This window comes from Ictalurus punctatus, chromosome 13 (assembly GCF_001660625.3).
Source record: "Ictalurus punctatus breed USDA103 chromosome 13, Coco_2.0, whole genome shotgun sequence".
In the NCBI taxonomy this organism is placed as follows: Eukaryota; Metazoa; Chordata; class Actinopteri; order Siluriformes; family Ictaluridae; genus Ictalurus; species Ictalurus punctatus.
Window position 1 is genome coordinate 26,667,501 of NC_030428.2, and position 14,297 is coordinate 26,681,797.

A 14,297-nucleotide genomic window follows, 5' to 3' on the forward strand; every position below is an offset into this window, starting at 1 on the left:
ACTTTAACTAAATGCACAGGAAATACTGTTTACCCACAGGACCCAAAAAAAAAAAAAAAAAAGAGGAGGAGTTTGAGCAGTTTCACACTTAGGGTTTGGACCCAGGATCGATTCTGGGAGTGTCATTATTCTTATAAATGAACTGAAGAAAAATAATCATTTAGACAGATTATACAGCTCAAACCTGCTACTAATTTATCTTATGTTGTTAGATCAGACTTAGTACAGCTGCCCCGGGGGCGGGGCTAGATACGCGATCGGTGTGTGAGGTCACTAATTAAACTCCACGGATTTACACTAATCACGCCCAAGAACCGGACCCGACAACGTGGTACGCGCGGAATCTGTCCGAATTGTAAAAATTCTGCCTCCTGCGGTCGTTTTCACACTCGGATACCGAACGTCCACGCCCAGTACCCAGCATTTTAGGCTCGTTTAGGGGCGGGGCTCATAATCCCAGTATGCTTTCTCGTATTCCATCCGAACCGTGGGTCGCTTGTGGAATTCCAGGCATTGCTTTTGTGTACGCAGTTTGATTAACGGAGATTTCGCAGTGGATCGTCATCTCTGTATTATTGTTCCGGTTACTGCCTGTCCTGGACCGGGTCGTAAGAACAAGCCGACCGACTTACGAGATAATTGAGCGGGACAAAGCCGTTCCCTTGTCGACTGAAATAATGGTCGATTCTGTAATCTGTTTAGTTTGAACGCCTTTTCTGATCACCCGCTGAATTTCTTCAACGCTGTGAAACCGAAACAGGAAGTAACGTGAACATTTCAACCAATCACATTCACTGTCCTATTCGAAGCCCAGCGCCTGGATCGGTTTCACACGCGCTGAAACCCCAGCGGGTCGATATGATCATCGGCACACACTCGTTCGCCGAGTTAGACGCGCAGGAGAGATGATTTAGGGTCGGATTTCCGACGACCATACTCTTCTACTACTAAGCCCCGCCCCTGAGCGGCGATCATTCATTCAAATCATGAAACAAACAGCAAAGCAAAGAAAGCATTCAGTCTTTATGTTATAAATGAACAACATTTAGGGAGATACGCCATCATAACAGGTTGTCCAATCCATTAAGATTAGATTTAAAAAAAAAAAAAAAAAATTGGAATTGTCATGTATTATATCAGAGCGCCGCTGAATTCTCGAATTAACTGATTAATCTGATTAACTGATCTTCCGGTGCATGCTCGTTTCTATAGCGACCACTCACAAGGACTTGAGTGACGGATGCGCCACATGATCCAAGAAAAATAAACAGAATTTATTTTTTTATTTTTATTTTTTAAACGTTTCTTAATCGAACGAGGAAAAACAGATCGTTCGTATGATTAAGATTTCTATTAGGAGGCTTTTACCGCACGACAGAAGGAGTTTCCAGCGTCAGAACTCTGTAACCGTCTGTAAAATTCCACCAGGGGAAAGTGTTCAGACTCGACGAGTTTACGCTTTGCGGATTCTCGGCAACATGCCAAGCTGCGAGCCGCCTCTAACTTCCAGAGAGAGAGAGAGAGAGAGCAAAGCTGGCGAGAGAACAACTCTTCACAGCTGCAAAAAGATTAGAGGTACCTATAAACGGATAAAAAGCGTGACGTTTCACTCGTTAGTAAATTAAAGATGGTCATGATTGGCAAATCGCTGTAGCAGGACTCCAGGGTGAGAACATTAACTCCACTTTGCTTTGGGCCATGTCGTGGATTATTTTCCTTTAACAACACAGCCTCGTGTGTGTTATTCCTTACATAGCGATGGTCCTAGATCAGTGTTTCCCAAGCTTTTTTCAGTCACGGCACCCTTTGAAAGTGTTCAAAAATTTGTGCCACCCTACAGAAACACTAACGCTAGGCAGCGTTAGCTACATGAGGATGAAGTTGATGGTCCAGAAGCATCCCCTGTTGGGAAACACTGTCCTAAATGATTGAACCTAACTGTATCCGTCCAGGACCGGTTACTAAAAATATTTGACGGTTAATTGTTCCTGGAAAACGGTGCCCTCGGTTTCTCGGTTCAGAGAGTCTGGTGCGACCCTGAACCGTTCGACCGATCGAGGCTTTACAAAGCACAGACTTTACTTCAGACTTTACTCTACGTTGCGCGTACTTAAAATCAGAGATGACCCAAGACAAGAATGTAGAATCGATGGATTAAATGAATCCACCCTAGACCGTCTCCTAAAGTGTGGTGTATGGCTGGACATAATAAAAGGTTAAAATTTTAAATGAATAGTGGCCCTTGTCATACTTTGAACAAATGTGCAAACCGTACACGACATGCTGTAGCAGGACACTAGAAATGTGAGGAAGAAAGCGAAATCGTACACCGTCACTTCGGTTAGCGTAACCTCCTCGACCGAAAGTGGATCCGCAAAGCTAAAAGCTAATCGCACGGACATCCAACGTCTATGAAAAGTCCACGAAAGGAAGGAATTAGATCCGAGCGATTTTTTTTTTTTCCTCTCGCGCTTGGGATTTTCGGGTTAGTGGGAACACCGTAACACCGCTCTTCCTGCGCTTTGGTACGTTTTCTCCACAGCACCTGCGTTCGAAAACGGCCGAACGTAACAGCGTAGACTCGGGTTAGGGGGGAAAAGAAAAAAAAAAAAAAAAAAAGAAAGAAATCCTGGTCAAATCGATGCACGACGCCTCCACAAGCTCTCCCTCACAATCAGCCTTCAGAACCCGTTACGTCAAAACACAAGGGAACGGTTATCATCATCACGTTAAGTGACTCGCGCCGAGGTGTCCCTTTCTCAACATTGCCTGCTGCGCTTCATCAAAAAACCTCTGAACCTCGGACGTGTTGACCTGGAGAGCGCGGGGTTCGAGGAGCGAGCGGAGAGCATCTTCAGTACTTGTTAATCCCGAAGAGCCGGACGCCGTGCAGCTGAGGGAGCTTGGGGATGAGCACGGTGAGCAGAGACACCGTGTTGATGACGAAGTGGATCCGGTCGTACTTGGTGTAGAAGCTGGTGAGGAAGTACCTACAGAGGACAGAACCAAGGACACAAGGACGTCAGATATCAGCAAGGCAGAGACATGAGAGGAATAACAGAGATCAAACCCAACACAGGATGACCCTGTGGCGCTGTCCTGAACACTGGATCGCTTTATTCTGAAGTAAAACACTTCCTGAGCACGCCGTCGCGGGAAAATAATAACACGCGGCTGAACGTGACGCATCAGAACGTCCTGAAGTGTTTTATTCCTCTTATACCTTTTACGGTTACTGTCATGTTTTCATGTGATGAGATTATTTTTAGGATACGCAACGTGTATCGTGACACTTTTGGCTCGGTAAGCAGCCGGGACGTATGATAATTTCGTATCCGTCTTATAACAGGAAATAAGCACATCAAGTAGATTACATTCATGATATTTTCACTTGCTAAGCTGACTTTGTTTTGCAGTGTAAGTATGAGAGGTATAAAAAAAAAAAAGAAAAAAAGAAAGACGAAAGTGAAGAAAGTGAAGCGGATGAGGCGAGGCGAGGCGAGGCAATAAAGCGATGCAGGAGACAGAAACATCATAAACGCAGTGCTGTTTGAGCTCTGGCTTAGACGGAGGATTTGATGCGTAGTGTGTACAAGTTCCGAGGTCAAAAAACACTTTGACGTGCTCGTAATTTAAACTGCAGCATTGCCTTTTCATTCCAGGGTCACAAACGACTCGTTAAATGATTCGTTCTAAATGATTCATTCTAAACTCCTCCTTTCAGAGAGCATACTCTGCTCTGATTGGTCAGACGTCCCAGTGTGTTGTGATTGGTCCAGCGCTGTCAGCGCGTGTCGAAAAGGAAACGCCCACTACCGTAACGAGTCTCAGCTCCGTCCGTCAGCGAGCAGCCGATGAAGACCGGAGGCGGGGCTTTGTGTTACAAACCTACGTAGGTGAGTACAGGAAGTAAGTCAGGAATCACTAACGAGTCGATTCAGCCGTTCAGAATCGATTCCTTCTTTGGAGAGTCGATAACGCCGTTTGTCGTGTACTTCGATTTTTTTAAACTTTGCAGATTTTTTTACATTCACAAACGGCTCAATACGTGAAAGGTAATATTTGAAAAAAAACATAACAGGCGCACGTTAAGTTTAAGTTAATTCATTCATTTGATTAGATCCGGCTTCATTTGCCCTTTCTGCGTATTCTGAACGTTTTCCTTGAATTCCATGACCTGAGGTTTTACAACCTGACTGTTCGACAGCTTGAAACCTGAAATTTTTTAAACCTGAATTATTTGAACCTGACACTTTTTAATACAGCGAGGGGAAATACGTATTCATTCCTTTTGTTTTTGGTTATGTATTACACGTCCAGTGCATCGTCGTCTTCAATTTCTTAAGCTTACGAGCTCCAAGGGCTCCATATTTGTTTGCTCTGACCAGAGAACATTGTTGCAAGAGAGTTCGGATTTGTCTAAATCAGACTTGTTTTTACCAGAGGAGTTTAGTGTGAGGAACGGAGATCAGTACACTGCACTTTGGTGCTTATTGTTCTCTGAGTAACTGTTGGTTCTGCTGCTTTCAGTTCGTCCTGCGACTCTTTTCAAGTGACTGATGGCTTCTGTCTGATCCTCCTTCTCACTAGTCGGAGATCGTGGTATGAAATCTAACATAGCGCACCTGTCCAGGAACGATTCGTTTGTGGTTCCATGAACTTTCCACCGGTATACTATACAACCAGGTATACTGACAGAGCTGATTAAGGACTGTTCTATGGTTCGAGTGTTGCGTAAGAATGTCCTCACTGAGAACTTTAGGAAGGGCCTTCGCGTTTACTATGATTGCACTTTCAAGACCTGAATTTCAAATTGTTGACTCCAGAACCAATATATTCAGATATCCTAAGGTTCGCACATTCACCGACATCACCATATATATTTATTTTTCTTTTAAGCATTACTAAGATCAGGTTCTGCTCATTTCACTCCATGATGAGGTAAACACTGGACTGTTCCTTTAAGATACAATGTTGCTCATGCTGCATGCATGCCATTACCTCCATACAAGAATAACCTGGACAGCAGTAGTGTTTAATCTTCATCTAGGTTCATGTGGTGTCTAGTTATATGCAGCAATATATGAAAGTAGATGAGTGAAAGAGAGGAAGAGGAGAAGAGCAGAGCTATGGGCCTGTTCCTAAATAAGGCTGCTCTCGTCAGTGGAAGCCTACATCAGCACTTTCACACTTACTGAGGAGCTCATGTAACAAAGGCAGTCTGAATAATCAGCAGCACAGGAGAGGAAACGTGTGTGTTTCTCAGAATGCTGAGAGGAGAATAAAGGATGAGGATGGAAGAGGGAAGATGGAGAATGAGGATGAGAGTGAGGATGGAGGATGAGGATTAGGCTGGAAATGTAGGATGAGGATGAAGGATGGGTATGAAAGATGAGGATGATAATTATGAGGATGAGGAAGGGGATGGGAGTGAAGAAAGAGGATGGGAGGATGAGCATGTGGATGAGGATGGAAATGGAAGATGAGAGTGAGCATGTGGATGAGAAATAGGATGGAGGATGAGGATGGAAATGGAGGATGAGAGTGAGGATGAGGATGGAGGATGAAGGATGAGGATGGAGATGAGGATGGAGGATGAGTGTGAGGATGAGAATGGAGGATGGGGATGAGGATGGAGGATGAGAGTGAGGATGAGGATGGAGGATGAGAGTGAGGATGGGGATGAGGACGGAGGATGAGAGAGAGGATGGGGATGAGGATGGAGGATGAGGACGGAGGATGAGAGTGAGGATGGGGATGAGGATGGAGGATGAGAGTGAGGATGGGGATGGGGATGAGGATGAGAGTGAGGATGGGGATGAGGATGGAGGATGAGAGTGAGGATGGGGATGAGGACGGAGGATGAGAGTGAGGATGGGGATGAGGACAGAGGATGAGAGTGAGGATGGGGATGAGGATGGAGGATGAGAGTGAGGATGGGGATGAGGACGGAGGATGAGAGTGAGGATGGGGATGAGGATGGAGGATGAGAGTGAGGATGGGGATGAGGACGGAGGATGAGGACAGAGGATGAGAGTGAGGATGGGGATGAGGATGGAGGATGTGAGTGAGGATGGGGATGGGGATGAGGATGAGGATGGAGGATGAGAGTGAGGATGGGGATGAGGACGGAGGATGAGAATGGAGGATGAGAGTGAGGACGGAGGATGGGGACGAGGATGAAGGATGAGAGTGAGGATGAGAGTGAGGATGAGGATGGAGATGCAGGCTGGTGATGATGGAAGATGGAGGATGGAGGAAGCGAATGAAGATGGAGTTTGAGGATAGAGAAAGGAGGCACTCACAGTATAATCGGTGTGATGGTGAGGAACTTGCGTGAGGCGGTGAACTGCACACCGTAATCCATCTGCTCCCAGTGAGTGAGAAGCCGAGCCTTGCCCTGGTCCGGGGTCTCAAACGGCGTCCCCTTTACCGTGTGCAGCAGGAGATACATGCACTGCACACACACACGCACACACACAAGACAAACAGACACATGCCCGTTATCCAGCCTTATCTCTCCCTTTGGCCTAAAAACAGAATGTTTATTCAGCACATTTTCAGGCACTGTATCAGCCGATACTGCACATTTACACTCAAAGTTCAGCCAACAAGGGAAATCCAAAAACGCCGAGTCAGCAAGTAAAACACGGCTGAATTTACGCAGTCGATCTTCAGCAGCGAACAACCCTGCTGAGCTACTCCACGGAAAATTACGAATGTGAGCAAAGAAAGAAAAACAAACCCATTTCACTTGGATGCTCACTACAGTGCAAAGGAGTGTGTACTTTTAGCAAAATAAAATACTTTTGTGTTCATTTCAAATTTTTTTTTTTTTTATTCTTGTTTTTTTTAGATAATAAACAGGAAAATAAACAGGGGGTGTAAACTTTTGCACTCAATAGTAAAACTGTAATGTTAATCCAATAGCTTATTTTTTATCAGATCATTTGACATTATATCCTTAAAGTCACATGACCAAAACTAGGTCACTGACACTAAACTAATGCAGACAGTGAGACCTTGCAGGCCAATACAATGCTGAAATTGTACATGTGTGTGTGTGTGTGTGTGTGTGTGTGTGTGTGTGTGTGTCTCACCATGTTGTGGATGAGGTTAGTGAGCGTCCACACCACGGGCACGCTGACGAACGGGATGCTGAGCAGGATGATGTGCAGGAGGCCGATGCCCAGCAGGTAGGACAGCCACATGCCCCGGCTGTTCATCACACGTGTGTTAGGGTTCACCTCGCTGTGCGCCGTGCCCACGTTCATCGTGACTACAAAAAAAAAACAAGGACATCTATGTCTATATCAACACACAAGACAGTCAGGAAGGACGTGAAAATATATATTTTTCCAAATGCTAGGGCGAAATAAACTCCACCGTCGGTTTTACCACATTTTAAAGCATAAAAATGAGTTGTTCCTCTGTTGAAGGATAAAATAACGTTAAATAAAAAACAAAGTAGCTAAGAATTACTGTTATACAAACTTATACCACAAGGGGCTACATCATTTTTTTTTTCCTCCTTATGGGGAGCTAATATTAATCACTAGTATGTTATACCAATTTTGACCACAGGGGGCAGCAGATTTGTGAGTGAGAAACTGATTGAAGAGTGCATCAGACAGGCTAATAGCTACCACTTATTATAGTTTTTGGAAATGAAACGGATCAATAATATCTTGAAATACTCTAACGCAGACGTACGTTTTCTGAGAACTTAAAAGGGACTGATTTACGAATGCACGCACTGCGAAAGTTACTTCCGAGTGGAAATTACCTGCGTAGACCTGCTACTGTAGGGCCTTAGCGCAACACTCGACTACTCGTCTCGATTACAATAAAAACATTTATGTCACACATAAAGTACTTTGTAAAGAAGTGTTAGTCATGCTTCCTGTCAACAGACTCTCCAGCACCACAAACTTCCTGTCCTCTTCTACGTACTGTAGAGGAGACTTGGGGGTGTTTGGGTTTTTTTCCAACACTTATAACAATTAAATCCAGCTACATCTTGTTCATCTACTGTTTTATTTTTTTTATTTTTTTTTTTTTATCAGATCAGATTTTTTTGTCATTAAAGCAACTTTATTACATGGATTTGACGACATGTTTTTAATTTAGTTATTAAGCAGTAGAAAAGTAGGAGTACAAGCGCTCATTTTCAGTCGTATTCAATTAATATAAACATTGGAGCTGCAAGACTCGAGTCTGGTCTCAGGATGGACTTGGACTTGTCGTGGATTTATTGGTATTTGTACTTGGACTTGGTAATGGATTTGCTTAGTATGGTCTTGGTCTTGACTGAGAGGTGTGTTGTCTTTCTTTTGATAAGCACAACATCTGAGAAGAGTTCTGGCGCAGAAAAGAAAAGAACGTGACGGTTTCTAGACTCGATCTCGACTCGGCTTTGATCTCCTTAAGACTCGGTCTCGACTCGATCTCGGCTTGTCCTGGTCTTAAACTCGACAATGACCATGATAAATCCTCTAAAATGGTCGATATTGTACGATTGTGAAAGCATTTTCCATTTCTGAAACCAACATCGGACATTACCATCAGACGTTACGGGCCTGAGGTGCATTTTCAGCACGTGAACTGCTTTACGTAAGACATGAGCGTGAGGTGAAAGGAAAAGTTCCAGCTGTTATAGATATGACGGGGCAGTTTTAATCTTGTAACCGATTGCAGCAAAACAAGTCAAATGTTGCAAGAGGTGTCCAGTGCTTTAAATTCTCAGCGGGCCTGAAGATCAGGTCAGGACATTGTGTTCAGTCTTCCACATGATAACGCAATTTGGCGCTAAAACAAACAACCAGCAGTGCAAAACAGGGGAAAGAGCGTGTCAGAGGACGTGAACAATATTATTATGCATTCTACAATTAATAATATTAATAATAATAATCCTGCTGGGTAAAAAAAAAAAAAAAAACAATAGTATATCATAGAATTTTTTACAATTGGAATTGAATTGGTTTTAATGGAAACTGTAACAGACCCTATTGGTAATTTGTTGCCTTCTATTGGTGGCATGTCATGTCTGGTGGACACCATTAAGGATCGATAATGCAAATGGTAATGGGTTTAATGGCTAGCTGATGGCTTGTAATGACATTTGTACTGGAAACCATTAGAATTCCTGTGATGGTTTCTACTGCTTTTTATTCAGCAGGGAATAATCATCATTTAAAGTGCTTTACGTAAACGATGTAAAAAAAATCCGTCAAAGCATAAAACAATCAAATAATACATAAACGGATAGATGAATTTTTTTTTACAAAATAAATAACTGAAAGAATTTTTTTTTTAAAGAAAGAAATAAAGAAGCACATGCTTTAACTTTAAAGTGATTTAAACTTTACAGTCATGCGTTGTTGACTTCCTGGAGGAGAAAAAAAAAAGTTTAGGCTTTACACTTTAATTTAAACATTCGTGTTCAAAGTGGAAACCTTATGAAAGTCAGTTGGCATGGCAACAGTTTGGAGTCAGGTATTAGAAATAAAGAAATACTTACGAGTTAAAGCTGACTTCTGGTGATTGATGTTTTTTTTTAAAAATAAATAAATAACAATAATAAATAAATAAAAATTATAATCAGTGTGTGATTTAAACTCCTTATTTCAAATCAGCAGTTTTATTATTATTATTATTATTATTATTATTATTATTATTATTATTTCAGTCTCCGATCAGCGGCACGTCCTCATCCTCACTGTACACGCGGTTTCCATGACGACGCTTTATTCTAATGCCAGACAGTAATAATAAAGATGGAGTGAGTTAGTTATGGCGTTAGAAGAGGAAACGTGTCCTCTGAGTTCCTCTGAGTTCCTCCGCGAGCAGCAGCTGACAACACGGCGACACTCCACAGATGAGCGTCATCATTTCCTGGGCTCAGGGTTACGAAAACGGGAATTTGATCTTGGGGATGGAAAAAAACCCTCAATTCTAGTTGGCTCGGATCAATCACGTGGACAAACGTCAGCCAATCCGTGGAGGAGGCGTTAGGTGTTTGTTGACAGCGTCCAACAGCCCCCTGCTTACGTCACAGGAGCCAAGTGGGAAGTGTAGTCTTCTAAATCATTTTAGCATTTTTATTTTGGAGAATTTTTTATCCAAGTCCTGGGGATAGATTTTAAATATTTTTGTTTTATTTTTGAAAAAATGTATATATTTATATATATATATATATATATATATATATATATATATATATATATATATATATATATATATATAAATTCCCATCAATACAGTCTTGGAGATTTATTTATTTATTAATTTATTTATTTACGTGTTTATTTATTTATTTATTTATTTATTTATTTATTTATTATTGTTTATTTATTTACTTATTACTTATTACGTTTTATGTCTCCGTAATTTATTTATTTATAGGAAAAAGCCTGATGGTTAAAAATTGTGCAATATATTATATTATACATCACTGGATAAAAAATGTCATAAAAACGAGAAAAATAAAGAAAATAATAACTATCACATATATATACACACATATATATATATATTTTATATATATATCGTATATATTTATTATATATATTAATTTAATATATATACACACACACACACACGACGCACACGACGCATTAAATCCTCATTAAATCCTCCGTCTAAGCCAGAGCTCAAACAACACTGTGTTTATAATGTTTCTGTCTCCTGCATCGCATTATAGGCGAGGCGAGGCAAGGTGAGGCAAGGTGAGGCGAGGCAATAATGCGATGCAGGAGACAGAAACATTATCCCACCCCTTGACAGGTGCCATATAGTGAAGTTGATGTGTTGGAAACAGGAAAAATGGGCAAGTATATACTGTAGATCTGAACCAAGTCCACCCCTTCATGGCAATGGTATTCCCTAATGGCAGCGGTCTCTAAATTCCACAGATCTCAATCCGATCGAGCATCTGTGGGATTTGCCGGACAAACGAGTCCGATCAATGGAGGCCCCACCTCACAACTTACAGGACTTAAAGGATGTCAGATACTACAGCACAGCTTCAGAGGTCTTGTGGAGTCCATGCCTCGACGGCTCAGAGCTGTTTCGGCGGTATGATATTAATCAGGTGGTTCTAACGTTAAGGCTGATCGGGGTATTTTCATTAAATGAGGTGAGGTATTGACAGTCATTTCTAAGTGTTTTAAACAGAACCCTGCTGTCCCTCGGTGGTGCCGTGATCCCTCGGTGGTGCCGTAATTTCCACCAATCGACAATTTTGCCATTGATGTTTGTTTTCTTGCTCGAAATTGTTAGTATTTTGTCTTCTGGGAGACATGTAAATACCTTGTGTAGCTTCTGAAGGGTGGTACTAAATGAAAAAAATATGAGATCTTTAAACAAAATAATAACAATTTACACTTGTTCAAAAGTTTACAGGCAGCCCAGCCCAGCCCAGCCCCCCCCCCCCCCCCCCCCCCCTTATGTAGCAGTCGTGTACGAGTCCCTCAGTCGCCCTCAGTGTGAAAGGATGGCTCTCGACATCATATAGCCGCTGTTGGAAAGAACTCAAATATGCAGAAGATGATGATAGAAAAGTAAAGAACGTGAAAGGATTTTTCTGAACAACAGTGGACAACTGCTCAGGACAAACGAGGGACTCGTGTGTATATACAACTATCAGAACATATCAACACAGTCGTTGTGACCGTCGTGAACAGCTTATTCAGGGCAGTACCACGTAATAAAAACAACACGCAATCGTAATTATTAACATTGATCTTACCCAGTGCACCTTTAAACTATTTCCTAATAAAAGAGACGATTTGAAATGTGTTGGAAACGAATGAACGGTAACCGTATGATCATTACCCATATCCGAAAATATATTCAAGCAGGATAAAAGACCTATTTCATTTCATTTCTCACAACCACTCGCACAAGTTATTTCCTGTTATGACTTACGTTATAAACAGTCGTCCTTTCACTAGCATCGCTTTTTCTCTCTCTCTTGGAGTTAAGGGGGAAAAAACACAGCTTGTCATGTTCCCGAGGAACCACAAAGCTCCACAAAACAAAACAAAAAGTAAAGCTACAGCTTTACCTCAGTTACAACGTGCTAACACTGGAGACTCCTTCTAGAGATATCACCAACTATACATTTTTTTTTTAATCGGTTGTGTCGGTCGTTACTATGGAAACATCTTCCGACCAATCGGAATAAGGAATTCAGCAGCACCGTAGTTAGTAGAAGTCGGCTTGATAAACGAATGGCGCCGATTACGTTGTTCAACAACAATCTGGAGCTAATAATCTAGATAATACTCCACGGATATCTCTCAGTTCACTTCAACGTTCGAGATGAACTCAAAACGCTAACTTGAGTCAGAATATGGAGCGTGTCGTGCTTTAAATGGAAAGTTACCAGCGCTAGTTTCGACGTAACAGACGTGAGATTTCGTTCATGTGACGCATCTGTTTTTAGACTGTAGCAGGGCTTCTGGTCTGTGTCGTGTAAACTCCACATGCCTGTTCGAAATAGAAGCATGAGTCACAGCTCAGCGTTGAGCTTCAGCTGCTCTTACTAATAATAGGCATGCGTGATTTCAGAGCCTCATACTCGCTCTGTTTTCACTCCTTGCTGCGGAGCTACAGTGCAGAAATATATTTAATAACGTCTACAATAAAAAACATTTTTAAATGACAGATCTAGTCTACACCGATTCAGCCCTCGGCCCCTCATCGTGATTATTCTTGTCGTTCTTTTCTCTCCAGGGAACATCGACATATTTTGCAACGGCTCTTCAACTTCAGCTGCGGTTTAGAATTGCCCCAGACTCTCTCTTTCCTAACAGAAAGCTTCACCACGTCAACGACTAGACATTTTTATTCACCAAATAACAATGCCATAAAGAAATGATTAGTCTTAGTTTGTACAGAGTATCCAGCATACAGTACCTGGAAGTCCCTGTGTTAGTTCTTACAATAGAAATAATAATTGTATTAGAATGAGCAATACCTTATACTTTTTGACTTATTTATCCATTTATGGTTATATTTAACGTTGTGGGACATCCACGAAACAAGTTAGGAGCTAGGAACCACCGCATACAGCTCTGACACTGGAGACTCCTTCCATAAATGTTAAATAAACATCTCCGTCCAGAAAAAAAGTCACCTTTTTTATTTTATTTACGATCAGTTTATTGTTAGGCTTCGATTAGGTTAAGCATCTGTCCTACAAGCCCCTGTGAATGAGCTTGAACGTGATAGAAAATTCATCATCAACACCTTCCGACCAATCAGAATCAAGAATTCATCATGGCAGGGGTGTAAAGTGATTAGTGGGTCATTCTATAAGCAGCCAGCAGATGGCGGTGTCACCACAGCAATGCTGCGCTTTTTTGAAAAAAATTTATTGTAATGCCTTAACTAACGGTACATGAAGCACATTTGCATCTCGGGATAAAAAGGATGAGGCTTCATCAGATTGGGATTAATTCATACCTTTTACACAAAAGTCAGCGGAACTTCACGCGAATATTTTATTCATTTATGGGTTTGTTTGTTTTTCAATTTATTTTATTCACGTTAATAAGTGTAACAAAGTCTGCTGTTAGGATTGAAAGAATTTTTCACGTGTGTGCACGTCCCTGCTGGGAAAAAACAACAACAATAGAAACGATCACAGAAATTCGAATGGTTTCCACTACAAATACCGTTACAAACCATCAGCTGATAACCATTAAACCCGTGACCAAATGTCAAAGGTGTGGTCCTTAATGGTATCCATTAGACATAACATGCCACCAATAGAAGGCAACAAATTACCACTACACACCGTTACACAGGGACCGTTAGAGTTCCGTTAAAACCAATACAATTCCCATTATAACCATTAAAACCATTATAAATTCTGTGAGGATTTCTATTGTTGTCGTTTTTTGTTTAGTTTTTTCAGCGGCGGTGTTTTTATCTACACGTGATCCATTTACGTTCCTCTGTAAGGCGAGCGCCTTGATTTTTCAGATGTGAATTTCTGACAAGAAACTTTTTTTTTTTTTCATTACAATTATATCTCAATCATCACATGGTCACGTGTTTAATTAAACTCGCACGAGGCATAACACAGCGAACGCTATCTTCATGTCATATATTAAAAAAGCTTAACGATGAACAGCGTCTCATCGATGCTCTGGTGTGGAAGTGTGTGGTTTGTTACTTGTCCCGATCTTGTCTGTTATTTTCTCATATTCGCGACGCTTGAGTCGAGCATTAACTCTTAAATATCAGCCACTGCTACAGCTACACAACTTACCATTAATGAAATTAGC

At 41.6% G+C, this 14,297-nt stretch overlaps 1 protein-coding gene across 3 annotated transcripts in view; it reads right to left on the bottom strand.

Annotated features, from left to right (window-relative positions):
* ormdl3 (ORMDL sphingolipid biosynthesis regulator 3) overlaps positions 1 to 13,167 on the bottom strand; it is a 14,389-nt gene extending 1,222 nt beyond the window's left edge. Inside the window, exons 1-4 of one of the 3 annotated variants that reach the window (XM_053685142.1) lie at positions 12,983 to 13,167; positions 7,101 to 7,279; positions 6,306 to 6,457; positions 1 to 2,990 (exon numbers count right to left, since the gene is read on the bottom strand). The exon at positions 1 to 2,990 is cut by the window's left edge and continues 1,222 nt beyond it. In XM_053685142.1, the coding sequence (XP_053541117.1) occupies positions 2,855 to 2,990; positions 6,306 to 6,457; positions 7,101 to 7,274 (462 nt within the window). In that variant the 5' untranslated portion in view covers positions 7,275 to 7,279; positions 12,983 to 13,167 and the 3' untranslated portion in view covers positions 1 to 2,854. Of the gene's footprint in view, positions 2,991 to 6,305; positions 6,458 to 7,100; positions 7,280 to 9,520; positions 9,899 to 11,928; positions 12,247 to 12,982 lie in introns of those variants that run through there. The other 2 variants (XM_017483259.3, XM_017483257.3) reach the window with 2 other exon arrangements.
* Between the last annotated feature and the right edge of the window lie 1,130 nt (positions 13,168 to 14,297).